The 24,974-nt window shown below is 56.3% G+C and overlaps 7 protein-coding genes across 7 annotated transcripts; 4 read left to right on the plus strand and 3 right to left on the minus strand.

Annotated features, from left to right (window-relative positions):
- Nucleotides 1-3,310: 3,310 nt before the first annotated feature.
- Nucleotides 3,311-5,792, plus strand: GGS23DRAFT_163960 (xanthine/uracil permease family protein-like protein). Its single transcript, XM_051511474.1, has 8 exons — nucleotides 3,311-3,579; nucleotides 3,739-3,828; nucleotides 3,892-3,988; nucleotides 4,050-4,143; nucleotides 4,201-4,552; nucleotides 4,614-4,723; nucleotides 4,780-5,260; nucleotides 5,330-5,792. The coding sequence occupies exons 1-8, from the start codon at nucleotides 3,466-3,468 to the stop codon at nucleotides 5,486-5,488; spliced, it is 1,497 nt and encodes a 498-aa protein (XP_051375870.1). The 5' UTR covers nucleotides 3,311-3,465; the 3' UTR covers nucleotides 5,489-5,792.
- A 663-nt stretch (nucleotides 5,793-6,455) lies between these two features.
- On the plus strand, nucleotides 6,456-8,142 carry GGS23DRAFT_547111 (ubiquitinyl hydrolase). Its single transcript, XM_051515069.1, has 3 exons — nucleotides 6,456-6,922; nucleotides 7,012-7,025; nucleotides 7,133-8,142. The coding sequence occupies exons 1-3, from the start codon at nucleotides 6,901-6,903 to the stop codon at nucleotides 8,129-8,131; spliced, it is 1,035 nt and encodes a 344-aa protein (XP_051375871.1). The 5' UTR covers nucleotides 6,456-6,900; the 3' UTR covers nucleotides 8,132-8,142.
- A 94-nt stretch (nucleotides 8,143-8,236) lies between these two features.
- On the plus strand, nucleotides 8,237-9,170 carry GGS23DRAFT_547115 (uncharacterized protein). Its single transcript, XM_051515070.1, has one exon. It carries the CDS (start codon nucleotides 8,644-8,646, stop codon nucleotides 9,124-9,126), a length of 483 nt encoding a protein of 160 aa, XP_051375872.1. The 5' UTR covers nucleotides 8,237-8,643; the 3' UTR covers nucleotides 9,127-9,170.
- A 326-nt stretch (nucleotides 9,171-9,496) lies between these two features.
- Nucleotides 9,497-10,601, minus strand: GGS23DRAFT_164020 (uncharacterized protein). Its single transcript, XM_051511477.1, has 3 exons — nucleotides 10,212-10,601; nucleotides 9,597-10,143; nucleotides 9,497-9,540 (listed from the first exon to the last, which is right to left on the minus strand). Exons 1-3 carry the CDS (start codon nucleotides 10,420-10,422, stop codon nucleotides 9,516-9,518), a joined length of 783 nt encoding a protein of 260 aa, XP_051375873.1. The 5' UTR covers nucleotides 10,423-10,601; the 3' UTR covers nucleotides 9,497-9,515.
- A 2,952-nt stretch (nucleotides 10,602-13,553) lies between these two features.
- Nucleotides 13,554-16,122, minus strand: GGS23DRAFT_164005 (CASP C terminal-domain-containing protein). The gene is made up of 2 exons (XM_051511475.1): nucleotides 15,871-16,122; nucleotides 13,554-15,795 (listed from the first exon to the last, which is right to left on the minus strand). The coding sequence occupies exons 1-2, from the start codon at nucleotides 15,989-15,991 to the stop codon at nucleotides 13,682-13,684; spliced, it is 2,235 nt and encodes a 744-aa protein (XP_051375874.1). The 5' UTR covers nucleotides 15,992-16,122; the 3' UTR covers nucleotides 13,554-13,681.
- A 483-nt stretch (nucleotides 16,123-16,605) lies between these two features.
- Nucleotides 16,606-20,909, plus strand: GGS23DRAFT_164166 (uncharacterized protein). The gene is made up of 2 exons (XM_051511479.1): nucleotides 16,606-16,956; nucleotides 17,039-20,909. The coding sequence occupies exons 1-2, from the start codon at nucleotides 16,812-16,814 to the stop codon at nucleotides 20,500-20,502; spliced, it is 3,609 nt and encodes a 1,202-aa protein (XP_051375875.1). The 5' UTR covers nucleotides 16,606-16,811; the 3' UTR covers nucleotides 20,503-20,909.
- On the minus strand, nucleotides 20,909-24,391 carry GGS23DRAFT_164162 (periodic tryptophan protein 2). The gene is made up of 3 exons (XM_051511478.1): nucleotides 24,168-24,391; nucleotides 23,990-24,102; nucleotides 20,909-23,923 (listed from the first exon to the last, which is right to left on the minus strand). Exons 1-3 carry the CDS (start codon nucleotides 24,183-24,185, stop codon nucleotides 21,316-21,318), a joined length of 2,739 nt encoding a protein of 912 aa, XP_051375876.1. The 5' UTR covers nucleotides 24,186-24,391; the 3' UTR covers nucleotides 20,909-21,315.
- Nucleotides 24,392-24,974: the final 583 nt, after the last annotated feature.

Here is a 24,974-nt window from a genome sequence, read left to right on the forward strand (position 1 = left end):
TAGAGTAGGTGTAGCTACCTCGTCTACCAGATATTCCACGATGCGTAACCTCCCGTGCTACCCCCTGTGGGACTTCTCGGAGGGGGTACCGAGGTATTTTTGCTGTATGTAGGTACGTACATGCCCGGCAGAAGATCAAGGCAGGTGGGGAACTCGGTGAGGTACTGAACACAATCAAGGATTGAAGAGAGAAAATTTAGATACTCTGATTTTAAGCAGTAGCTGTATAGTACCTCTTGAGTACCTGCTTACCTCCTAATCTATTGCTGATAGCTCTGGGTGAGGCGCACAAATGTACCTAAGGTACCTATCTAACATACATAAGTATATTTTACGTAGGTAGGTACCTATATAATACCTCCCGCAAGTAAGCTCCTATTACTCACCATTGGCGAACTGAGGTCCTACATCTGGGCTAAACCTCGGTACTTGAAGCTGTTGTTCCCATCGCCAATCTACCAGTTCTCCTTGCGTAGCAGCTACTTAGGTAGGTAGGTACCCAAGGTAGTTGTCCAATGTTGTGTACGTTGTGACATGTGGGTGGTATTGATGACTATTTGCTGCCGTTCATTTGTTTCATCCGGCCCAGACTTCGGCATTCTGCCCCTAAGTATTCTCCTGGTTTCCGGTTGAAGTTGCTACCCGGCCAGACTCCAGGCACTCCCCTCGCCATTGATAGCACCGTGCTCTCTCAGTCGGGGTTTTAGGTAACCAGATATGCTCATCAGGTATAGGACGCAAGGACTGGAGTGAAGTCTAGGTGTCTCCACATGCAAGCCACCGAGCGGGCTGATGCTAACTTGGGGTTTCCCCGCAACAAAGTCCAAGCAGGCATTGTTATTAACACCAAGTTTTGGAGGTTCCAGTCTGGCTTGACCTGGTCATGGCAGCCCTTGCAGAAGTCGGTAGCAAGCATTGGGCCGAAGAGATTATATTACTTTGAGACATCCCGGGCCTCCCCTCGCGGGGGGTACCCCATCGATTTAGCACCTTTCGCGGGTGAGCTCGAGCTTGCGATACCCGAGGAAGCTCGTGCTACAGAACTTGAAATGCAAGAGTTAAACAGGTTGGCGACGCGAGCACCCAATCCTTTTCGAGCTTGCTTTGCTCCCTGCAGCCTGCCTTGGTAACAAACTGCCGCCCAGCTTTTGCCTATAGAAAGACAAAGAGGTGCCGCGCTTAGACGCCCGTCGAGCGCGACACTACAGCCAAAGTCTCTATCCCCTGCGACGAGGTTGTCTAGATGTGACGAGACAGGAAAATAAGGTAGCTCTGCTGGTGCGTATGTTTCTATTTAGTGGCAACGCCCCCGCCCCCGTCCCCATCCGTGGTTTATTTGTCGGGTTGGTCAAGTAACACAAGTTAGATGGCAGGACACGATGTCGGGTAGCACCATTGCTACGGTGGAATGCCCCAGGATAAGTCCTCAGGTAGCCGTAAGTGTACCTACTCTCTGACACCTGGAGCCAATCGTATACCTAGGATTAGGCCATCACACACAAACCCTCTGAAGTTATCGAGTGTGGTGGCGTTACCTTCTCAGGCTAGCATGGAATGTTACAAATCTCACCAAACTAGGCGTAGTTGATATTGACATTACTAAGCTTCGCAGCAACGACAACTCCACATGGGTATAGGGCTGTAAGCAAAGCCGCCAATGCAGTCCACACCATTTTAATACCTCCCATCGGCTATCTAGGTATTACCTATACCTTACCTATATTAACATACATGGGCCTTTCTCGAAACAAACAGAAGCAGTAATATATGTATCTAGACTTAGACACGAAATATGGGATGGCGGGAGGACATATCATATTTCCACTCGTGTTCTTCCGTTGCAAGACGACTTGCTTGGTATTTCTAAGGGGTGCAAAGGGGTGCCGTAAAGGCAACCAGGGGTTATGGTACCAGGGGGTAGGATGGCAGATGCAATGCATGTACGTGACATTGGTATCTGCATGCATATCTGTTTACGAGTTGGTTGGTTTTTAGCTAGTGTTACACTTGTAGATCTTGCATACTGTATTATCCTATATCCTGATTTTTGACGCTGGACGGGCTTCTGTCAAGCCCCTCTCTTGACCAGGTGTTATTATCCGTTCAAGGCCAACCCACAAGACAGAGGCTTAAACAAGAGACAAAAACCGCGTCGGTTCGGGCAAGGCCAACACGCCTATATCGTTATTATGGATTGCATGAGATCGTCTGCAGGCGTATTACACCACCCTCCCTGCCCTACTGATGTGAGGAGAATCTACCATGGCACTGGTACAATACTTAACTTTGGGAAATGCACTCTCCACCATTAGAGGTCGGTAGGCAGGCGGTCTTTGCCAACCTGGGCCTGATTTTAATATGGAAATACTTGGGGCTCGCAGTTTGTACCTGCGGGTGCTTTAGGTACCTTAGGTAGGGAGGTAGGTACCTACCTACCTGACCTCTAAGGTACATTTCCCTTTAGGAGCGGTAGAATCGATCTGATCTGCACGTGTGTGCTCTTTTTAATCAAGCTGTAATATACCCAAGGCAGGTGAATATCATTGACACGACGTGCCGACTTCATATCGATTTCATATCGCTTCACCTATCACCACACCTCCTCCAGGTCAGGTCAAGAGGTACTTAACCCAGGTAATGTCTCCAAGCAGGAAGAATACAACGGCCCGGATCAGTACCTATACGACACTTGAATCAGCAGTTCCTAAAACGGACCATAAGACTTGTTGGCCTTAGGTACCTGTCTACCTACCCACCGAGGTATCACCACTACCATCTACCCATTTTTCACCAACGCATGCCTCCATCTTCCTCTTCTCCCCCCTCTGCTATCCAGCTCGGTATCCAGCCCAGACCTTCACTGCTGTCCCATACAGGTGCTTCCTCTCTAGGAGAAGACGCTGCCGACAAGGAACCCAGTTGATCTACCTATCCTCGACTGACTGACTGACGTAGGAATCTCCAAAACCCCTTCCCAACCCCACCATCTCGTCTTCCTCTCTACCCATAAATGCCGGTTGACCAGCCGTACTGCTTTCTCTCCCCCTTCTCTGCGAAACCCCGTTGCTCGAATCCCTCTTCCCTTCAAGCCCACGACCACTCTCTGATGCGCAGTCACGAACACTCCCTCCGCGACTAACGAGACGCACTCGGCATCTAGGACCGATCGACACATCCCCGTGCGACCCTCTGTCTGGTCTCAACATCTGCCTGCTCAGGGTGTCAATCTACCAGACGGACCACTGCCCGGTCAACTTCTCTCTCTTCACCCTCACTTCCTCGACGACACGCCACCAAATCTTTGGTTGGCGAACCCGATCCACTCTGGGGAAATCGTGTCCTTTACATAGCATTCACCCCCAACTATTTCGTCTTCCACTATCCATCGTTGGGTTTGGGTCCTGCTCTGGCCAAGGCAACCTCTGCTCGTCACCTACTTCGAGTTAGACTTTACGCCAGGCAGTCATGCCCGATCTAAAGAAGCTCTTCAATAACTGGACGAGCAAGATGGCCGTCTTCGAAGAGCGGATCAATGCCTCTACCTTCGGCCGCATTTTCCGCCTCGACGGCTCTGGTCATGTAAGTTGACTTGCTTGCTTTCGCTTCTACCTCACCACGAACCCTAGTATCACGGGCCTACCCGCCCTTGTGGGGCCTTCCTATGCAGCATTCCAGACTACGCGAGACGCCAGCTCGGCGCATAGTTGTCTTGGTTCAAGTCGTACTAACATTAGCTAGCCTGATGCTATCCGTGGCGCCAGCTTCACTCGAGAGATCCGTGCTGGATTCACAACCTTTGCCACTATGGCTTACATTGTTGCCGTCAATGTAAGTGCTATGCCATCCTCTTCCCGACGTCAACTTTGGTTACTCATCTGACCGCAACACAAGGCCGCCATCCTCGCTGATTCCGGAGGTACATGCGAATGCCCAGCTGGGTCACCGCGTGGCTGTCATAAAGATCCTGCCTACCAGAACTGCCTGGTTGGTATGTAAATATTCTCCTCCCGGATCTCGGCACAAGCTAACTGCTTACCACCCTCGTACAGGATTAAAACAGGATCTCGTCACCGCAACTGCAGCGCTGACGGGTCTCGCCAGTATCGCCTTTGGCTTCTTGACCAACCTGCCAGTCGCGCTCGGGTATGTGGGATCTTGATCGACATGATACGTACTTGCTATCTTCTAACCTTCTTCTAGACCCGGCATGGGAATGAATGCATATTTTACCTACCAGGTCGTTGGCTGGCATGGTACCGGCGAAGTCCCTTACCGAGTTGCCCTCACAGCTATATTCGTTGAAGGACTTATCTTTGTCTTCCTTGCTCTTACCGGAATGCGGCAGTGGCTAGTCCGAATGATCCCGGCTACCATAAAGACCGCTTGTGGTGTCGGCATCGGCTTGTACCTAACTGAGATTGGACTGTCCTATTCAACAGGCATTGGCGCCATTACCGGAGGATTTTCCACTCCGCTAGCTATCGGCGGATGCCCCCCAGAGTACCTCAACGACAGAGGAGAGTGTAGCAGCCACATCATGGCAAATCCGGCGGTAGGGGCTTCTTCTTCCCCTTAGCCGGATACCAGGCCGCCCCAGCTGACGTCACTGACAGATGTGGATCGGAATCTTCATCGGCGGCATATTGGTCGCTTTCTTGATGGCCTTCAAGGTCAAGAGTGCCATTATCATTGGCATCGCCCTCGTATCCATCATGTCTTGGCCGTAAGCGGAGTTTCCCAACCTCAGGGAATATTGGCTGACGAGCTGATGATTACTAGTCGCAATACTTCGTTTACGTACTTCCCCCACACCCCCGATGGCGACGAACGATTTGCATTTTTCAAGGAGGTCGTCGCATTCCACCCCATTAAGTCCGTCTTGGCCGTCCAGGAGTGGGATCTAGGGGGGACCAGCGGAACCCAGTTCGCCCTGGCACTGGTTACTTTCCTTTACGTCGATATTATCGACTGTACTGCAACCCTGTACTCCATGGCCAAATTTTGCGGTGTGGTCAAAGAAGACGGTAGCTTTCCTCGCTCGACCCTTGCGTATTGCACCGATGCGATCATGATCTCCATCAGCTCTCTACTCGGCTGTTCGCCCGTTACCGCTTTCATCGAGAGCGGCGCTGGGATTGCCGAGGGAGGTCGAACCGGACTGACTGCGATCTCGACTGGTTTCTGCTTTCTGATATGTTTGTTCTTTGCCCCGATTCTCGCGTCTGTTCCTCCCTGGGCCACAGGATCGACTTTGGTCTTGGTAAGTTCGCGGGGGAGGGGGGGTTTAGAAATCTCCCGTTTGAGAGACGACCGCTAATGTCGTTGCAAGGTTGGCTGCCTGATGATTCGTCAAGTCGTCAACATCAACTGGCGGTACATCGGCGACGCTGTTCCCTCTTTCGTAACCCTAGCCTTCATGCCGTTCAGTTACAGTGTCGCCTATGGCCTGATTGCGTATGTTTTTCACCTTTTGAATGTTCCCAGGTAGGAGGGACGTGAGCTAATCCCATTATACAGTGGTATGATGGTTTACCTTACCCTGAACGCGATGATCTGGGTCGTCGTACGGCTCTCCAGCGGCCGAGTTACGCCGTCGAATTGGCACCAGAAGGAGGTTTACAACTGGACATTGGGAATAAGGGATCTTCCTGGTTGGGTGCGGTCCTCGCTGCTGAAAATCATACCTATCCGCACTCAGGTGGACGACGACCGCAAAGATGGTGTCGAATTAATTGATAATGATAGCACCATGAACGCCACCACCAAGACGAGTTCTCGAGGCGGATCGGCCGTGGAGAGAGACGGAAACCCTCTTGCTAACCAACCCCGAATCCGGGATCCCGACGTCGACTCTCTCTACTAAAGACGTGAAAACATTGAGGCGGGGTGAGGGTGCCGATTACGACGTCATCCGCGAGTATTCACCAGCCTACCGTCGCGGCAACGTCTCGTGGAAGATATACCTACCGGCTAACACGTAGGATAGAGATATGCCACTAGTCAGGGAACAAAACCTGGATACGGGGGTAATATTGAGGAAGGCAAGGAGGGGGATACACGACATGTCGAAGAGGTTTCCGGAAAGTAAGAGCACCTATGTACCTAACTCAGTTTCCGTCTCCGGAGATGCTGCCATGTCAGAGTAGGGTCTGTATGAGGACCCATAAGCAGAGAGTAGAAGTGTGTGGGAAAGTGAAGGCCTTTGGCAATAGGGGGGGGAGGCAGGTTAGGTTGAGGTGATGTTAAGAGGTAGGTAGGTACCTACATAATAATCACTTGACCAGAGAAGGTACCTACTTACTTGCGGGGGATGACCAGGGCCAGCTTTATCTTATCTCAACCGAAAAACGTGTCGACCGCTTGAAGTCACCAAATTACTTAGGTATCTACCTAGATACCTAGGTACTTTAGGCCCAGGGGTAGGTTAAAAAATTACCTAGGTGGATAGAGGTACCTCCTAACATACCTGGGTACATGTGTACTTGCCAGAGTTTTATCAAGTTGGACTCGTTAGGTAAGCATAGGTAATTGACCAGGTAAGTACCTAACTCCCCTACACATACGTAACATCCCTGGCACACATGCCGACCACACCTTTCCCATCCTCGCCTGCGTGAAGGTGTTATGTTGAGTATTCTTCATAAACGGGCTTCCTACGACTAGAAATTCGACAACTTCCCAGAACTGTGTTGCTAGGTAGCGGAGCAGGAGGCGATATCTTGGCGCTTGCCCGCGTATTCCCTAGCGACGGAGTACTGGGCAGACAGCGATCTTGATATAGCCCGCACGGTCGGTCCTCGTGCCTCAGTTTCGACCTGGCCGTCGCTACCAGTGTTGTCGCTGAGCCCCTACCAACCCCTCAGCCTGTGTCTTGCCCACCTTGGCAAGCTCGGCTGGAAGATGAGCGGTGGCTGGAATACCAGTTGAGTCCATCTCCCCTGCTCCTCGATAGCTGCTGCTGCTCCTCAAGCACATGGGCGCCGGAATCTTAGGCTAATCACGTGGCTACAGTCGAGTCGGACGCTGTACGCTGAGTCCCGGCACCCGAAACATTCCTGACTGCCCAGTTCAAGGGCCTTTCTCCTTTCCCTCTCTTCCGCGCGAGCTAACTGCCGTCCCTATCTGACCACAGGGCGTGTTCACGTTCCTGGTGAACGACCTGGGCGCCGAGGACGTCCAGTTCGAGGAGCTGTTGTCGCTCGACCCGGATTCGCTGGCGGAGCTGTCGCCCGTGTACGGCGTCATCTTCCTGTTTAAGTACCCGACGGACACGCCCTACACGACGGCCGAGAAGCCGCTCGACGGGACCTTCGACCACGACGCGGCCGAGCGGCTCTGGTTCGCGGCGCAGACGATCCAGAACGCGTGCGGCACGCAGGCGCTGTTGTCGGTGCTGCTCAACCGCGGCGATGACGAGGTCGACGTCGGCGCCCCGCTGCGCGAGTTCCGCGAGTTCACCATGGCGCTGCCGCCCGAGTTCCGCGGCGAGGCCCTCAGCAACAGCGAGCTGATCCGCGGCGCCCACAACGCGCTCGCGCGCAGCAGCCCCTTCGTCGACGAGACGCAGCGCGCGGCCACGAACCCGGACGACGCCGAGGACGCGTTCCACTTCGTCGCGTACACGCCGGTGGCCGGCACGCTGTACGAGCTCGACGGGCTGCAGCCGGCGCCCATCAGCCACGGCGCGGTGGCGGCGGACCCGCTGTCGCCCGCGGGCTTCCCGGCGCGCGTCGCCGAGGTGCTGCAGCGCCGCATCGCGCGCTACAGCGCGTCCGAGATCCGGTTCAACCTGATGGCCATGGTGCGCGACGGGCGGCGGCGAGCGCGCGAGGCGGGCGACGCCGAGATGCTGGCGCGCGAGGAGCGCCGCCGCCGCGAGTGGCGCTTCGAGGACGCGCTGCGCCGCCACAATTTCGTCGGCTTCGCGGGCGCCGTCCTGCGCGCCGTCGTCGCCGCGAAGCTGCGCGAGGACCCGCCCGACGGCGGCGAGCGCGTCTACTCCCGCTGGGTCGAGGGCGCCCGGACGCGGATGCGGACGCGGCTCCAGAGCCGGAGAAAGGCCGCCGGCGGCGGAGGAGGAGGAGGAGGAGGCGGAGGGGGAGGGGAAGACGATGTGGAGATGGATGAGTGAGAATGGGCTGGCTGGCTCGAGAGGCGCCCGGTGCGCAGACGGGGGAGCGCTGGCTGTCTCGGTGCGTGACTAGGTTAATATATGCCACCGTCTGAGAGACGGGCACACGGGGGTATCTCTATCCTCTTCTATTTTATATTCTTTCGCCGACGCCGGCGGCAGACGACGGCGACGAAGCTAGTTTAATCGCAACGTCTCCGGGGGCTCGGAGGCGGGAAGGTAGGAAGACGGACGGAATTCTCGCGGCAACGGTGTGGACCAACCTGGCTGCTTCCCGGTACCTTACTTGCCTGTCTATCCCGTCGTGCTTCGTGCCTAGGTGAAATGCGTGTGCCCTCACCTGCGAGACGGCCCGCGAACGGTGGCCCAGTTCCCCCTCTTTTCCCAACCCACGCCGCCTCCGCTCGCAAGCAACGAATGCCCCTCCGGCAGACGGGCGCGCGCGGCGGCCCGCCGTGCCTCGTGGTCTCGCTCTCACCCCCCCTCACTCTCTCTCTCTCTCTCTCTCCTGCATGTCTCTGGCCACGGCATGCACAGCGCCACCACCGACCTATATATGCCTGGTAGGTACCTACCTAATGTATGTATGCGTATATATGTATATTGGGGGTACTACATCCGGGCCGAGCCGGGCATGCGCACGTACGCTTGTTTGCAGTAGAATAAATAGCATCGCACTGCACCCAGGCCTTTTCGCCTGGCGCACACGTGCGCGGGCAGGGCCCGACCCGAATGGTGGAGGCGCGCAATGCGTCCGGCGGTGCTCTTCCGGTGGTGGTGGCATACGACGGCCAAGGGAAGACGGGACAAGAGAGAGAGAAAAAAAAGGGCCCGGACGTCTAGGCGCTCGCTCGCTCGCCCCCTCCCCCAAGCCAGTGTGGGAGAGGAGGGCGAGTTCGTGGGTGAGAACAAGGAGGAGAATCACAGGTGCGAAGACGTGGGACGCGGGACGAAGAAGTGGATGGGTAATCAGGTCGATAATAAGAAGTAGATAGCGCCTATAATACCGAGATAGGAAGAAGAAGAGGAATGAGAAGAAGAAAAAGGGGGGAGGAAATAGAATAACAGGAAACAGAAATCGCTGCCGATCCCCAAAACAAATATACGGGATCGGCGGCGGGGGGTATAGACTCGTTTCCTCTACGGTCCTCGTCATCCTCATTGCTATCAATACCCGTGCCCGTGCCCATGCCCATGCCCCCCTCGTCGCCACGCCGCTCTCTGCGCCCAAGGCCCCGAATCTCGACATGCGACCGAGTCGCGCTCTATCATGCCCACGTCCTTATTACAAAGCACTCCCGTGCTTACCCTTTCCTCACATACCCGTTCTCTCTTTTTTTTTTTTAACATATAGTTTATTCTTTTATGGTAGAAGCAGGTGAACCTATTGGCTACGCCAGAACCAGTATCTATTTCTCGTGTTAGTAGATACGCCAAATCAAGCTATGGCTCGAGGGGGACGTACTGCGCGGCATATTGCCTCTCGAACGTGGCCGGCATGCCCTCGCACGTCGCGGGCGCACTGCCACCCACCGTCTCGAGGCGGTAGACCTCTTGAAGGTTGCCGGTGGCGCCCTCGCGGGTCTTGAGGCGGAGCCAGGGAACGGCCGGCTCGCCCAGCTGGCCCACGGGCGCGTCGGACGGCGCCGGGGTCTGGCTGTCCTTGGCACAGCCTGCCTCACCGATCTTGTACTGCTCCGTGTCGAGGTTGAAGAATGGCGTCGTGTTGTTGGTGAAGAAGTGGGTGCCCGAGACGATCAAGTTCGTTGGCCCCATCGGCGAGCCTTCCCGTGTGGTGAGGTTGAACTGCATCGCCAGCTTCGGCAGCATATTCAGCAGGTCGGGGTATGTCGAGGCAACGCAGCTGGCGTTGAAGAGCGTCGCTACGGCACCCGCTAGAACGGGGGCGGCTGTCGGGTTGGCGGTATCGCACGTGTAGTTCTGCGTACCGCGGCCAATGGCTACATGGGACAAAGTGAGGCCAGGGGAGGGAGGCGTCAGCGGCTCGGGAGCTGTGCTATTTGTTAGTCATTACTAGAAACAACAAGGGGGACGCTTTGCCAGATTTACGACAACGTACCCGCGGGCATCTTTGCCTTGGAGAGATCACAAACCGGCGCTATCGATAGGAGTTTTCCTACTGCGACCTTCTGCGCCAACATGTTGAAGTACTCGGAGACGGTATCGTAACCGTCAGTCTTAGCGGCGTCCCAGTTAACCTTTGGCCATATCGGAGCAGCGGTGACGGTGGAGGCACCCAGAAACGAAACTAATATCGTGGTGGCGTGCATCTTGTCGAGGTTGAGGGTCCGGGGAGGGAGATGATGAAGAAGAGCGAAGAAGGTCGGTCGGCTTATCGGGTTGTTCAGCGTCAAGGCGGGAAGGCTTCCAGAAATTTTGGGGGCAGTTCTCGTGTCGTTATATGGCGTTGACTAATAAGAAAAGAAACCCCAAAGAAAACCCGTCCGACAGAGATGGAGAGATAGAGGAGGAGGAAACTAAGGAAAGAGAAAAGGAAACAGCAAGGAGATAGGAAAATAGGAAAACGTAAAAGGAAACGATCTCTCGCAAGAGAGAAGATATAAGAAGGAGGCTTGAGGATGTGTGTACAACGGTTCAGCATCTTGCGGGAGCGGGACGAGGTGGCTTTATGCATGTTAGAGGCTGTAGCCCGCACCCGTCTTCTCACCTGCTGCCACGCCTTACCCCGGTCCAGCGGCACGACAGCGTGGGACCCGTGGACGGTCCTAAATTGGTACACGCGCGACCTGGTAGGGTACGATGGGAAAATCCGTGGCTGAGAAATGGCCATCTTTGCCTGTGAGTTTCGCGGAAAAGCAACGAGCTTAGGACTGGTAGACGCCGGGATGGTTGGATTGCATCTTGGCATATCCTTGCCGTCGACCCAACATGGGGATCTCTGTGGAGAGCTAAGCGATCCGCGGCCAGGATATGTCGACAGGGGAGGTGAGGAACTGCACCTCCACCGGGGCGGCGGACACGATATGACTGGCTGGTCAAGCTACCTTGCAAGCGCCAGGGCCGCCTCATTGCCGGCCACCCGCCCTACCCTCTCGGTGATCATTCCCTGGCGTATCCTCGAGAGAGATGAAGAGGGAGAGGGGGGAGGGGTGCCAGCGGCAAAAAGCTTGGTGTCCTGCCAGCATTGACTCCCGCTCGAGCTGGGTAAACATCGCCACGAACGATGAGGAAACTCGTGCATCCGAAGCGGCGGATGGGAGTGGGCGGGCCAAACCAAAAGTCACAGCAGACCTCGACTCGGACAGCCGCAAGTCCGGATTCTCGTAGCTTCCGGACGTAGAGGGAGGGAGCCAGCACTCGTCGACCCGCGACCGTGGCTTTGCCTTGCGTGAGATCCCAGACCTCAAGCATCGTGGGCGAGCTTGATCCCACGGGTTAGGTACGTGGCTAGCAAGGCAGGGAGATTGCGGGTTGTCACGCCAGCAGCGCACCCGTCCACCCATGGTACCCTATCCATCGCTTCACCTGAGGTAAGACAGGCGAAGCAAGGACGCCCAGCAGGGCAAACGGCCAGCGCCACTGAAGAAATGGTTGTCTCATTCGCCCGTGGGTCTGACGGGTCTGACGGGTCTGGGCGCTCGTAGATCCGGCTCGGGATGCAGCTCATCGCGATGCCACCACGGCCGGTCTAGAACCAGTCGTAGCCAGCAGCGCCGTCTCCCGTATCATTGGCGGGGGCGGCTAGAGGACTTGGGAGAAGAAGCGTTACCATGATCTCGGTTGCGTGCTGACTGCATCGACCAGGCGGACAGAGAGAGAGAGGGAGGAAGGGAGAGAAGGCCAAGTACCCACGTACCTCCTCTCGAAGTTGGGAGGGAAAGGCCGCGGGGTGTAGGGTTAATTAGCCCACAAAAACAAAGTCATCTGGGCTAATGGTGTGGCAGCCGGCGGCTAGTCAATTATCCACCCAAAAATAGCAACAAGCGCGCTCCCGGCTTTCCGTCCTAAAAATAATAGACTAATTAACCCGCATACACCGCATCACCGCATCAACGTCACATCCGACCCGGTCGTGGTAATATTGGTAATTTGCCCAGTCGTGCCAGCGTGCCCAGCTAATATACGCGCACGCCCATCGAGAAGCCGCCCGTGGCACGCCCAAGCCCGCGCGGCATAATGCGGGCAGATTGCACCGCGGGGCTTTACCAAGATCTGTACACTCGCCGTCGTCGCGAGTCACCGCGCTGCTTGTCACGTCAGCCTGCGTTAAGTACTTTGCTTGCGCACTCTCATGCCTACCCGCCGCCCCAGATTCCACGCGCACGCACCTATCGGCCCGCGGAGACGACCAGGCTAACAGAACAGGTGGACATACCCGCCTGCTTCCTGCCGGATCGGGAAATAGGCGCGGGCGTCTCGCTCGTCCGACGACGACGACGACGACGACTGTCACCACACCTGCTAGGCACGTCTACCTACCTCTCTACCCTACCTGTCTATATCAGTCCCATGTGTAGTGTAGTGAGTAGGCACGTAGGAGGTAGGTTCTTGTAGGCAGGCGAGCAGGCGGAATCCCGTCGTCCAGGCGGCCTCTCTCGCCTGCCGTGCTACGCTGGGCGCGCGTCGCATGCGCGGCGTCGGGGGAGAAGAAAAGAAGCAGGCTGGGTGGGAGGGATGCTGTCTGTCGGCCGGCGGGCAACGGACGAAAATTGCCTCGACGTAGGTACTTCTTCCCTCCTCCCCTCGGATCAGGGAGAAGGTGAGCAGACAGGACGGCCGGGGTGCTGGACCAGATCGATTGGCAACTCCCCCAACGCTACTCGCCAGGTAGTCGTCGGGTCCGAAAGGAGGGAGCTGTGGTTTGCGCGTGCCAAGAGACGGCGGGAGAGCAGGGACGGGGCCAATCAGCGCGTCCAAGTCCCCCCCCCCCTCCCCGGTCCCGCCAGCACTGTTCTTTTCTTCTTCAGGTGGACCGTCGCCTGCGGATTACGTGCAGGTGTCCAGCGTCCAAGCGCCCGGCTCGACCTGGCGGCGCATACCTAATCCTCCACGCGCGAGGACACTCAGTGGGGGGGATACACGGACAGAACCCCAGTCCTCCCGTGGCATCAAGCCTGAGAGTGAGTGGTTGACTGCTGCCTTCGGAAGGCTGATTGATTCCTCGATTTACAAATGGAGAAGCGGGCAAGTGAGCAACGCAAGCCGGGAATAACGTCGTGTTCTGTCCTCAACCCTACAACGCTCGACCGACCAACCCTTTTCCCCTCGTACAGTTCGTCTATAGTCGGACATGGTGTGATAGCTATGTACATTTGAGTTGATACCGGGAACACGCTGAGATATACCGGAGATGGAATATACAGTATTTGGGTCTAGTGTCCAAATACTCTCCGGATAAGATGCGAGGGCGCAGCCTTTGTCGCGAACTCTCCCATACTAGGCCTGCCGACTTGTGGGGATGGAGAGTGACATCAGTGGCACTCGTGAAATCGCAACTTGGTCTCCAAGATCGGTGTCTCGGCGCGGAATATATTACGACGACTTGCTGCTTGTGGGCGTATGCAATCATCATTGTCCGTGGAAGCCCTCCTCCTGCCAGTCACCGGGGTGGGCGACCTGCGCGCCTGGCCCAGAATTACCGCCGGCCGCCCCCTTCGCCGCGGCGGCGGCGGCGGCGGCGGCCACACCCTGACTCAGATTGCTCGAGTGCTGGCTAACGTCTGCCGTGCCGAGCCAATACAGCGAGAAGAAGACGAGGATGTGCAATGCTACGCAGTACGCTGCGAAGAGATTTCTGCTCGTCCGCGACGCCAGCACCATCCTCGTGATCGAGTACACCACCCTCTCGGGGAAACTCATGCGCTTGTAGGCCCTGGCGGACTCGCGTCCGCGGAAGGCTGCGAACGGCGATATGTTCGACTCGTACGCCTGCTTGTACCGATCTAGCGCGATTCCCGGGCTTCCTGTACCGCCCATGGCGACTATCGGCGGATTCGGGTTTGACGCGTACGCGGATGCCGACGAGGCCGACGGCCCGCTACGATTATATGTAGATACGTACCGTGTCTTCTCATACAGCTGCAGGTTGTCCTTCTGCAGCGCAGCGATTTCTTGCCGCAGCTGTGATATGGTGCGATGCGACTCCGAGAGCTCCCCTTCGAGTTGAGCATTACGCTTCTTGAAGCGATCACGCTGCGCCGTGATCATGGGCAAGATGCCGGAGCCGCCACCCATCGGCTCGCCGCCCATCGTGCGAGGATCGAAGCCAGATATGATGGACGAGGTTGGCGACGCTCTTCCACCCCTCCTCCCCGGCGCTATAGACGGCGCGTACCTCGTGTAGGTTCCAGCTACTGACGCACCCGACGGGAATGCGTTTTGACTCTGTGATTGGAGGCTGGCTAGATCATTTTCTAGCTGTGCATTGAGATTCTGCGACCTTTCCAGATCCGCATTCGTCTTCGACATCTCCTCTTGCAGATTCTCTAGCCGGCCCTGGAGATCTTGGTGAGAGACTCGCAATATGGTCAACTCGTCGCTCAACCTCTTATTCCTGGCTAACAACAACTGCTCGAGGGTGTCTCCTTTCCCCTTCGAAGCGGACCCGTTAGCTTCGGAAGCGGCCAGTACATCGTCGTCATCGCCCGTCGCAAACTCGATGCTCTTCAAAACCTCCAGCTCTTGCTTGATGTCTTCGTAGTCATTCCACTTTTGAACCTTGGCTCTCAGGCCGTCGCGCTCTTCCTTTAATAGGCCAACCTCTCGCTCCAGGCCCCGGAGCCTGGTATCGATGTCCCGCTTGAAAGCTTCCTTCTCCACCCTCGCCGAGTCGAGCTTGCGGATGAGAGATGAGTTTTCCGACCTCATGCGCATGTATGCGGGGTCGTCCTCCAAGACTGGCGCCGGCGCCGAGACCTGAGACTTGGATTGGGCAAGTTCTAGCCGCAACTGCTCATTTCTAGCTTCGATTTCGGCGAGTCTCGCGCTAGTCCGCTCCAGGTCCGAGTTGACCATCTCCAGCTCGGCACTAGCAACGTGGCCGTGATTTCCGTCGGCGTCAGCATTTTCGGAGCCCTTCAGACGTTGGTTCACCTCGTAGCTAGCCTTGATTTCGGTAAGTAGCCGATCCTGGCTCTCGATCTTGTCTTCGAGTGTCTTCTCTTTGGCTTCCCAGTTGTCCTTCTTCTCGTCTAAGACGGCGACCCAGGAGCTCTCCACCTCCCGAACCTTCGTTTCGAGGGTTGTCTCGAGCTGTTTTCGGTTCGCACTCTCTGTCTGCAGCCTCGACTCGGTCTCTTCTAGCTGTGATGTGAGCTTGACAACGTTGTCCTGGAGGTGCTGGTTCTCTTCGGTAAGCTTCGGGAGGGTATCCTCGGCCATAAGCATAGAGTCCACCGAAGCCTCGAGCAGGGGGTACGGGTCGGGAGCGTTCTCGAGGGCGGAGTAGATTTGTAAGAATGCGGAATTGGTGGACTTGGAGTGGTTGGTGAGGAGGTCGATGAAGGTCTGGTAGGCCTTTAAAAGGCTCTTGATCTCGACGAGTTTGGTCGCATCGTCTAGCTTTCGGAAGTCCTTGGTTTTCTGGGCCAGGTCCTTTCGCTGGACTGTGGAGTCTCGCTGGAAGGTGACGATGTCGGAAGCAGTATTATCAAGGGTCGATACTAACGAGGACAAATCGATGCCTGCCGAAGACGGTTAGAGAGGCAAATGCCACCACAGCAAATGCGGTAATGCCATCACCCGGCGGATGTGCGTACTTCTCCACGCTGAAATAGCATGCTGGAACCGGTTGGCCCCCTCAGGACCGGAGATATTGCCATGCTCGTCGCCAGCGGGATGGGACGGAGACGGCGGCGCGGGCTCTGCCACGTTGGCCATCCTCTCTCTCTCTCGGGGGGGTTGGCAGGTGTCGCTGCCGGGATGATTAGATCATCAGGTAGGCAGCAAGCGGACGGATGACCGACAGATCCGAGGGACGTATTAACACGTGGGGTATTATTATTATGATTAGGAACGAGTCGGTGATGTGGGAGGCGGATGGTTGGCAATAGTCAGGAGGCCATCAGCAGGCGGTTGGCAGGCATTTGCAAATGTTTAAAGAGGACGTGTTCGTTCTGTTCTCTCCCCCTTCTCACAGACTGTTACGGAGGTTGCACGGGTTGGAGGTTTAGTGCCTTGGTACCTATAACTGCATTAAGGTGCAGGTACCTTCTACGGAAATACATATCAATTATGGTTGCAGCCCAGGTACTCATGTATGTAGATGGGTACCTACCTATACAGATAGACTTGGCTGTCCCTCTCCCGGGCATTGACCTGCTAGGGTATATTCAGGTACCTAGGTATCTACCTACCTCATTGGTACTGTAGAAGGTACTTGGAATGTACCGCCTGTGTCATCGTGTTAGGTACATCAGGTACGTGATGTTACCTGTCCAGGTAGGTACTCGGAAAGGAAAAGGGGACAAGGGGCTAAAAGTAAATAGCCGCATCTAATGAACCTAGAATGTAACCTGTGGGAAACGCTTCATTTCGTTCCTACTAGTACTCATAGCCTCCATCTATTTCAAACCCTTACCTCACCATTCCCAGGCTGCCCTCATCTTTTGGCGATAGTCTCTTCATAGTCCGGCACAGGCCCAGAGAGCACCAACCGCCATGAGCCAATCGTCCTCGTTATGATGTTCGCGCTGCCACCATGGCATCCGATCCCCAGAGAGACGACCACCCGTCCACGGGCTCAGGTGCCGGTCCTTTCGTACTCCGCACCCTCTTTCCAGATGTGCCGCTCTCCGAAGATGGCACTAGAGATGACATAAAGATCACCTGTGTCGAATATCTAGGTACGCCTTACGCAAGGCCCCTCTACTTGTTATTAGTGGATGCCTTCTCGGTCTGGGCCGACTAGCTGACCTCTGCTCTTAGATCGGAACCTATACATAGGCACATCGGACTCGGAGCTGCTTCATTTCTTCCAGATCCCCGCAGACCCCGCCGACGAGTCTGGGGTCCCGACCTTTATCCTCGCCTCGAGACTGCGCCCTGTCTTCGCCGAGTCTGCCGGAACCTCCAATGCGACAAGACCCGGTGTCCAGCAGATACTGCTCTTGCCAACCGTGGGTAAGGCCTGCATCCTATGCAACTGGACCGTCACCTTCTACTCCCTCCCGGAACTGAGCCCAGTGTTTGGCTCAACTCAAGTCAAGAATTGCAATTGGATAGGTGGCATAGATCTCAACGCAGTGGGCGCCGATTCGGATCGACGAGAAGAAGGCGCGAGCGTCACTATACTCTTATCGTTGACCCGAAAGATCCAAGTCGTTGCGATAGACGATAGCGCTCGTCCCATCAAGAGGATCGATTTCGCCGGAAGCACTATATATGTCAGGAGGGACTCGATTGCCTGTGTGGCCGACTCGCGGGGCTATGCCCTCCTCGAAATCGAACGCCAGCTGAAAATTCCTCTAATGTCCGTATCTTCGCTAGATGAAGCCCAACCCGGTGACATCCTCGGTCAGGCCCAGCATATCTCTGTGAGTTCGGGTGGGCTACTACGTAGCAACTCATCCGCTCAAAGTCGCTCCCACGCGGCGGTTCCCGACCCTGTTGCGCATAGGCGAGGAACTAGTCTAGGCGATTTTATTACAGCCGCTACGCGAAGGCCAGACCATCACGGTGCGGAGGAAGACGGGTCTTCATCCCAGCAGACCACTTCTACTCCGCCAGGCGAGTTAACCGGTGCGGAAACCCCACCGCCACTGGATGCCGTGGCTGGCGGCCAAGCCAACCGAGCCGTCCCGCCTGCTAGGCCCCAGCCAGGTCTTCTCAAGCCGCTTATCGTGTCCCCAACGCCGGAAGAGTTCCTGTTGGTTACCGGCACCGGTCCGTTAGAGCCGGGCATTGGCATGTTTGTTAACCTAGATGGAGACCCAACGCGGCCGACAGTCGAGTTCGACCGGTACCCTAAGGAGATCGTCGTCGACGGGGGTCCGACGGACGTGTCATCATCACCAACATCCTCCAGTCCGGATGATGAGGGCTATATTCTGGCGTCGATGGGGAGGGATTTCCCGGATGGCGTCCACTACGGTCTAGAGATTCAACGTTGGGATCTCGATGTAGGCGAAGGTGAGCCGACGAAATACTGGCTTGAACCGCCAGACACTAGTGTGTCGGCGGTTATGCCGTCGCAAAGCCTAGGAATCAGATCCTTACGTGGGACCGAGAAGACGCACTTTCCAGAAATTGTAGATAGGCTCCGTCAGCGAAGATTCGTGCCGTTCTCCTCCGGCATCACAAAAGCCCCCTCAACTATGTCATTGAGGAGTTTCGACTCGAGGACGGCTCTCTCCGTCGAAAGAGTATCTAAGGAAAAAGAACTCTTTGAGAGAGATAACGATTCCCAGAGCGAGGAGTCTCTGCCCGATTCTTGGCAGGCGACTCGTAATGCCGAAGAAGAAGAATTCGCTCGTCGCCTTGCCGGCAGCACTACTCGTCTAGCTGTGTGGTCGGGGAAAAATATATGGTGGGCTATGCGAAATCCTTTGATTCTACAGTTGGATGCACGGTTAGAAGCGGCGGCTTCTATAAGTCAACCCTCTACTAAGAGACGAAAGTTGTTCACCATCTTGAATTCATTCCGTGGTCAAGACGCGAAGTCGGAATTGGAGTTTCTGACGTTCAACTACATACGGCAGCGAGTGGGTCTTCTCTTGTTAACGAGTTTCCTAAAGTCGGAAGAGGCCCCCTTTTCAGAACCAGAACTTCGGGCAACGGAAGAGATATTAGTGGATAGCCTCCTCGACCCTCGCGTCGTTCTCTCGCTCATCCCCGGAGTCCGTAACGAGGTAATCGAGACCAAGCGAGGAATATGGATTTTTGGGGGTGTCAAGTCGACCGCCGAGGAATATATCTCGGGTGGGGACTTTAGTGAGGATAGCTCCCTTATAGGGGCATTATCACAACCCGTATTGCATTTTCTAAGGCGTTTCTTGACCTCTTGGCGGGGGAAGAAGGGATTCGGTAGCATACCTGACGAAAACGAGGTTTTCAGGACAGTGGATGCGGCTTTACTTGCCGTTCTTCTTGAGCTTGACCAGCACTCCACTACCGGGCCAGCCAAAGCCAAATCCGTCCGCGCAGGCTTGTACGAGCTCGTAGATAACGGGGTCGACTGTTTCAATAGGGCGGAGACTCTGATCGAGTCTTACCACCGTCTTTATGTGCTCAGTCGGCTCTATCAGAGCCGCAAGATGGCGGCAGAGGTCTTGGCTACTTGGAGGCGCATCATCGAAGGTGAACGAGACGACGGCGGGGAATTGACCGACGGCGAACAACGCGTACGCGAATATCTCACGAAGGTCGGCAATCATGCTCTCGTCCAGGAATACGGCATTTGGCTCGCGAACCGAAACCCTAAGCTCGGCGTACAGATCTTTGCTGAGGACAGGAGCCGCGGCCCGAAATTCGATCCTAGCCAAGTTGTTCAGCTTCTTCGGGACGAGGCCCCCGAGGCAGTCAAGTATTATCTGGAATTCCTCGTCTTCGGGAAGGGCCACACCATCTACGTCAATGAGCTCATCACGTACTACCTAGACATCGTGACCTCTCACCTTCGAACGTCAGCTGAGGCCCACGAGGTAATGCTAGCTACTTACGCGGCCTATCGCGCTCTTCATCCTCCCAAGCCTACATACCGCCAGTTTCTGACGGAAAATGCCCCGGCCGATGATGAGGCGTGGCATAGTCGATTACGCCTCCTGCAGTTGCTCGGGGGAAGTTACGACTACGACTCTACGGCGATCAGAGAACGATTATCAGGTTTGGACAGCGCAGGCGAAGATCTGCTCGTGCCCGAAACGATAATCCTCGACGGTCGGGAGCGGAATCATGAGAACGCGCTGCGTTTGCTGGTCCACCGCCTAGGGGACTACGACACGGCGGTAGCCTACTGCCTTCGCGGCGGGGCGAGCATCTACACGATCTACCAGGCGCCGGCGCAGCAGCCGCCGCCGTCCGGGCCGGCGAGCCTCAAGGCGCCGCGGCGGCGGGACAGCACGCCGCCGACGCAGGACGAGCAGGCGCGCCTGTTCCGGGCGCTGCTCGGCGAGTTCCTCGAGCTCGAGGACGTGGGCGACCGCGTCGAGCAGACGGGCCTGCTGCTGGAGCGGTTCGGGGGCTGGTTCGACGTGACGGACGTGCTGGCGGCGATCCCGGACAGCTGGAGCGTCGACCTCGTCGCGGGCTTCCTGGCCAAGGCCCTGCGGCGCCTCGTCGCCGAGCGCAACGAGACGGCCATCGCGAGGGCGCTCAGCTCGGCGCAGAACCTCCGCGTCCAGCACGATCTCATCGTGCGGATCGACGAGAAGGGGCCTAGCATCGAGACGTAGTTGGATGTATGCTTGCGTGCACATGTACAGATACAGGACGACGATGCGACTGGAAGTGCGTCTAATATCGTTGCGGGCCCTACTATTGAGGGTAGCACTCTCTATACGAAGATCTACGAGCTGCGGATCGACCGAAGGGGGGAGGGCGATTGTTTTTTTCAGGAGATAGCATAGTTGGTCTATCGTTGTTTCCCGTCCCCTCTCCTTCCCCTTTGTGACGTGATGGCATTCCACGATCAAAGGACAGATCATATTGGAGAATAGCTTGCCTACTTCTCAACCCCCGAATTTCGGTAGAGAATTAACCTTCAGAACTAGAACTACCGCACAGTTCTTAAGAGAGCAAGACTAAAGATACGACGGGATAAGGGTTAACAGCTCAGACAACAATTCTTGGTTGGTGATCTTTTTTCGTCGGCTGTCTGGCCGAGTACCGTCAGATTCCGCTCCGAGCCCTCCAACCCTGCCTCGGTCGCTCGTCATCGCGGCCCTCAGGCTCTATTCTCGAATACGCAGCACGGCATTTATCAGTCGCTTAGAGAGGGCATAGAGACGTAGAAACGAAGTGGTATCATGGTATATTGCAGCAGCGGTGCGACATTGCCGGGATGAGATCTCGCTCGCCCCGCCCTGACAGGAGACCTCGTTGGCGGACGGGCACCGCGGGCGGAGGTAAACTAGACCCGGTTACGGGGTAGGGTCCGCAGACCGCCAGCACGGGTGCGGCGCCGTCGTAGTCGGGTGGCTCGCTGACCCGCGTTCTCGCTCTATGTACTCGCCCGTAGGCATATCGTTAGGCCCCAGTAATCATCGTCAATCAAGGCCGACCCATCCGCCCTCCGATTCGCTGCCGGACTGCATCTGGTCCTCGCGGCCGAGCGCTTCCTCCCCCAGCGTGAGCATCTTCATCGGGCCGCTGTCGCCGTTCCCGTTGGCGAGCAGCCCGTCTCGCCCGATCGCGCCCCATGCCGTCTCGGCGCTGGGCTGCTCGAGGAGGTAGTCCACCATGTAGACGTTCTCGTCCGCCAGCCGCTTGATCTCGTTCCGCATCCGCGTGATCGCCCTCGCGACGACCCGCAGCTCGACGTCGACCTTGCTCCGGTTCGTCGCGAGCCAGGGCCCGTGCTTGTCGACCACCGCCTTGATCCACAGCAGGCAGAATTCCATGTGTGGTGATTCTTCGGTTTGGGCCGCGACGAACCGCAGCAGTCTCGCGACGTATACCGAGGGGAGCTGCTCCACCAGCAGCGGGATGTCTACGTAGGGTACCGCTTGAAAGACCCTCTTTATCAGCCCTGGCTCATTGAGGCGGAACGCCATTACTAGCGCCTTTAGGTAATCCTTGTCGTTCTCGAGGACGGCGAGGGTTGACGCCGGAGTGATTTCCATGTTCAGGTCGAAAGGGTCGAATTGGAGGATGTTGTCTACGCTGTATATGAGAAGCCCTTCTGTCGACGCGGCACAGAACGAGGTGCCAGTAGGCGAGAAGGCCACGCTGGTCACTCTTACTTCTGGTATCTTTCTCCTCGCGGATAGATCACCCCCGCGTGTGGACCCAGGAAGGCGCTTGTCCCGTCGAGATTCACGGTCTGAATAATCCGTCTCGTCATCGATCAACTCCTCCGGCCCCGCTTCCGTGAGGTGTCGGCTGTTTAAGAACTCCTGCGTTCCCGACAACGATAGGTTGATGCTGACGGTGAACTTTCTCAGCAAGACCATCGTGCTCACCGAATAGAGACATATGTACTTGCTTCTCCCTGCCGCTAGGATACAGCTACCGTCGGCGCTATATTGTATAGTATTAAAGCTCTTGGTGTCGGCCACGTGGGCGGCAGTCTGGCGGTCGGTGATCCTCCGACCTCCCGACACATCCCTCCGACCGTCGAGGCCTGACACTTGCTCGGCTTCGGAGACGGACCAAAATGATATCTGGCCATCTAATGTAGAGATCGCAAGCTGTGCCGAATCCGGCCTAACGGCGATGTCTAGTACGTCCGCTTGTAACTGTAGAGGTTCGCTTGTTTGGGTCCGACTGAATATCGACCACATCCTGGCGGTCCGGTCCCAACTGCCGCTAAAGAGGAGGCTGCCATTTGGCGAGAATGCCAACGAGCAGACCGGGCCTTCGTGGCCGGACAGCTGGTCAAGCAGCTGACCAGTCTGTACGGACCAGATATGGATGTCGAACGAATCCAAAGACCCTGCGGCGACAACTTCGCCACTAGGATCAACTGCCATACAAGAGAAGGAAAGACGTGTCGGCGCTGTGAAGGTCCGGAAGTTTCTATATCTAACGAGATCCCAAGCTCGTACGGAACCGTCCAAGCTCGAGGTGAAGAGGACGTTGCCCTTCTTCGCAAACTCACACGCCGTCACGCCGCTCGTGTGCTCAGTAAAAGTAACGATACAGAAGCCCGAGTCGACATCCCAAACTTTGATCTTGCCATCGTCGGCAGCCGTCACGACACGTTTGCCATCGGGCGAATAGGTCAATGAGTTCATAGCGTCGAGATGGCCTTGCTGTTTTAGGATGTAGGATTCGGATTGCCATTCCCAGACGAGGAGCTGGCCCAGCTTAGAGGCGCCGAAGGCCAGCCATTCTCCGCTCTTGTTTATCGTGACGAAGTCGATATCGTTCTGCGATATGCTGAGGGTATGTATCGCATTGAAATCGGGCATCTCATACAAGCCGAATATGCCGTTGGAGAAGCCAGCCACCAGGAGGTTGGCCTCGGGGTGGTAAGAAGCGCACCGAACGCGCGCGTTGTTCTGCATGAAGTAATGGCGCTGGACGATCCTCCAGCCCATATCATCCGTGTCGGCGCCCTCCATGTCCTCGTCCTCGTCCTCGTCTCTCGGCGGCGCGTTGGGATGCCTAGCCCACCGCCAAGTAAAGACGGCGCCGTCCTTGCTGACCGTGTATATGGATTCTTGATCTTTTGAAAACCAGGCTCCGACGACAGCCTGCTTGTGGCCCGGCAAGACGGTGGGGGTGAAGCTTTTCACGCGGTTTATCGGCCATATCCGCGTCGTCATGTCCTTCGAGGCAGTCAGGAGGAAGCGCGAGTCGTGCGACCACTCGATATGGCGGACATCGTCGAAGTGGCCGGCGCACGTGCGGTGGCGCACAAAGGGCGAAAACTGCAGCTCGCCGTCCGGGTTGGACTCGGGGGTCGACGGGACGCGCCACACCTCGGTCTTCCTACCTAAGCCAATGGCAAAGTAGCGTCCCGACGGAGAGAAGGCGAGGGCGGTGACGGGATGTCGGAAGGAGAAATGGTATATGGGGATTTGCCGTAGAACATTGGTCAAGATGGCATTGCCGCCTTCGTCGACGGAGAGCAGGAGATTGCCCTGCGGGTTCAGGCCGATTCTCGATATGTTGGTCCGGTGGGTGAAGGGAAGGGTATGCGCCTTGTTGCTGCGAGGAACGAGCTATAGTCAGCGCCGGCCTGGCTTTGGAACTGGGGCGGGTAGAGTGACTCACTCTACCAGGTTGAAGACCGTGACCCGATTTCCCACGGGCGAGTACAGACAGGTTCCATCCGGGCTGAACAGCAGATTGCCCCGGCAGTAGACCGTCCCCAGCAGGTTGGAGAACTAGGAGGAGCGATCAACGGGCGAATCGTCGGAGGGAGGAGGGGCCAGAGCGGGCAGACACTCACCTTGAAATCTGTCTTCATTGTCACGACATAGCTGGGGGTATTTTTTCGCGGTCGGGTAGGTAGTTCTACAGGAAATTGTCGACGCCGAAGGAAAAAGCAGTCGTCGGCTGAAGTATTTCACCTTTCCAAGCCCATGTTCGATGTGATAGTAACCAGGCTGCTGTGCGATCTTAGCAGCAACTTGTGCTGTAGTTCTTTTTTTTTTCTTTCCCACCAGCTGCTCCTTATCGGCGATAAGATAGCAGCGACCCGCACCTCGACGAGAACGTGGCTTCCAGTCCCCCCAGCGCCTAATCCTCTTAGGGCTAGAGGCTGTTGGAATCGATGGCAGAATGCTAAGGTACGTACCTGTTGAGTGAGGCATGAGCCACCTGCCTGGGTGTCTAGTAGGGGTGTGGCAGGCGGTCAAGAGGCTCGGACCCCATTAATACAGGACATTAGGGACATTAGATATCATGTACTCAGTACTTGATGAAGTGCATCTTTTATGCGTACCTGTCCCGTTCCCCGCCCTGGCATCCGGTTGTACCCTGTACCTACCTACCTTGGTAGGTACCTGCTCTGGGCCTGGGTACCTGAGGTGTACCTGAGGTATGTGTTTTGTGCACACATCCCTGGATTGAATCGCTCGCCGTAGGAAATTTGCTGGACCAGCACCGCTCTTCTTTCCCCTGAAGCAGCCCAAAAACCTCTGTTCTCGTTCTCCAGTCCGTCAACATCTACGTCGATCCCGTCTCCCTCTCTTCCTCAACCACCCACCTGGTTGACCTGAGCTCTCTCTCTGTCTCCCCAACTACTTTATACCCG

Source organism: Durotheca rogersii (assembly GCF_024521655.1).
Source record: "Durotheca rogersii strain YMJ 92031201 chromosome Unknown GGS23scaffold_2, whole genome shotgun sequence".
NCBI classification, from domain to species: domain Eukaryota; kingdom Fungi; phylum Ascomycota; class Sordariomycetes; order Xylariales; family Xylariaceae; genus Durotheca; species Durotheca rogersii.

Bases quoted from the DNA above. Each gene is read 5' to 3' on its own strand.
- GGS23DRAFT_164005 (XM_051511475.1), bottom strand. From the start codon at position 15,991: ATGGCCAACGTGGCAGAGCCCGCGCCGCCGTCTCCGTCCCATCCCGCT. The intron at 15,796-15,870 runs GTACGCACATCC...CGTCTTCGGCAG, and splicing joins TGCTATTTCAGCGTGGAGAA to GCATCGATTTGTCCTCGTTA.
- GGS23DRAFT_164166 (XM_051511479.1), top strand. From the start codon at position 16,812: ATGGCATCCGATCCCCAGAGAGACGACCACCCGTCCACGGGCTCAGGT. The intron at 16,957-17,038 runs GTACGCCTTACG...CTCTGCTCTTAG, and splicing joins CACCTGTGTCGAATATCTAG to ATCGGAACCTATACATAGGC.
- GGS23DRAFT_164162 (XM_051511478.1), bottom strand. The intron at 23,924-23,989 runs GTGAGTCACTCT...CGTTCCTCGCAG, and splicing joins ACGGTCTTCAACCTGGTAGA to CAACAAGGCGCATACCCTTC.
- GGS23DRAFT_164020 (XM_051511477.1), bottom strand. From the start codon at position 10,422: ATGCACGCCACCACGATATTAGTTTCGTTTCTGGGTGCCTCCACCGTC. The intron at 10,144-10,211 runs GTACGTTGTCGT...CAAATAGCACAG, and splicing joins CAAGGCAAAGATGCCCGCGG to CTCCCGAGCCGCTGACGCCT. The intron at 9,541-9,596 runs GTACGTCCCCCT...CACGAGAAATAG, and splicing joins GAGAGGCAATATGCCGCGCA to ATACTGGTTCTGGCGTAGCC.
- GGS23DRAFT_547115 (XM_051515070.1), top strand. From the start codon at position 8,644: ATGTCTCTGGCCACGGCATGCACAGCGCCACCACCGACCTATATATGC.
- GGS23DRAFT_547111 (XM_051515069.1), top strand. From the start codon at position 6,901: ATGAGCGGTGGCTGGAATACCA.
- GGS23DRAFT_163960 (XM_051511474.1), top strand. From the start codon at position 3,466: ATGCCCGATCTAAAGAAGCTCTTCAATAACTGGACGAGCAAGATGGCC. The intron at 3,989-4,049 runs GTATGTAAATAT...ACCCTCGTACAG, and splicing joins CTACCAGAACTGCCTGGTTG to GATTAAAACAGGATCTCGTC. The intron at 4,724-4,779 runs GTAAGCGGAGTT...GATGATTACTAG, and splicing joins GTATCCATCATGTCTTGGCC to TCGCAATACTTCGTTTACGT.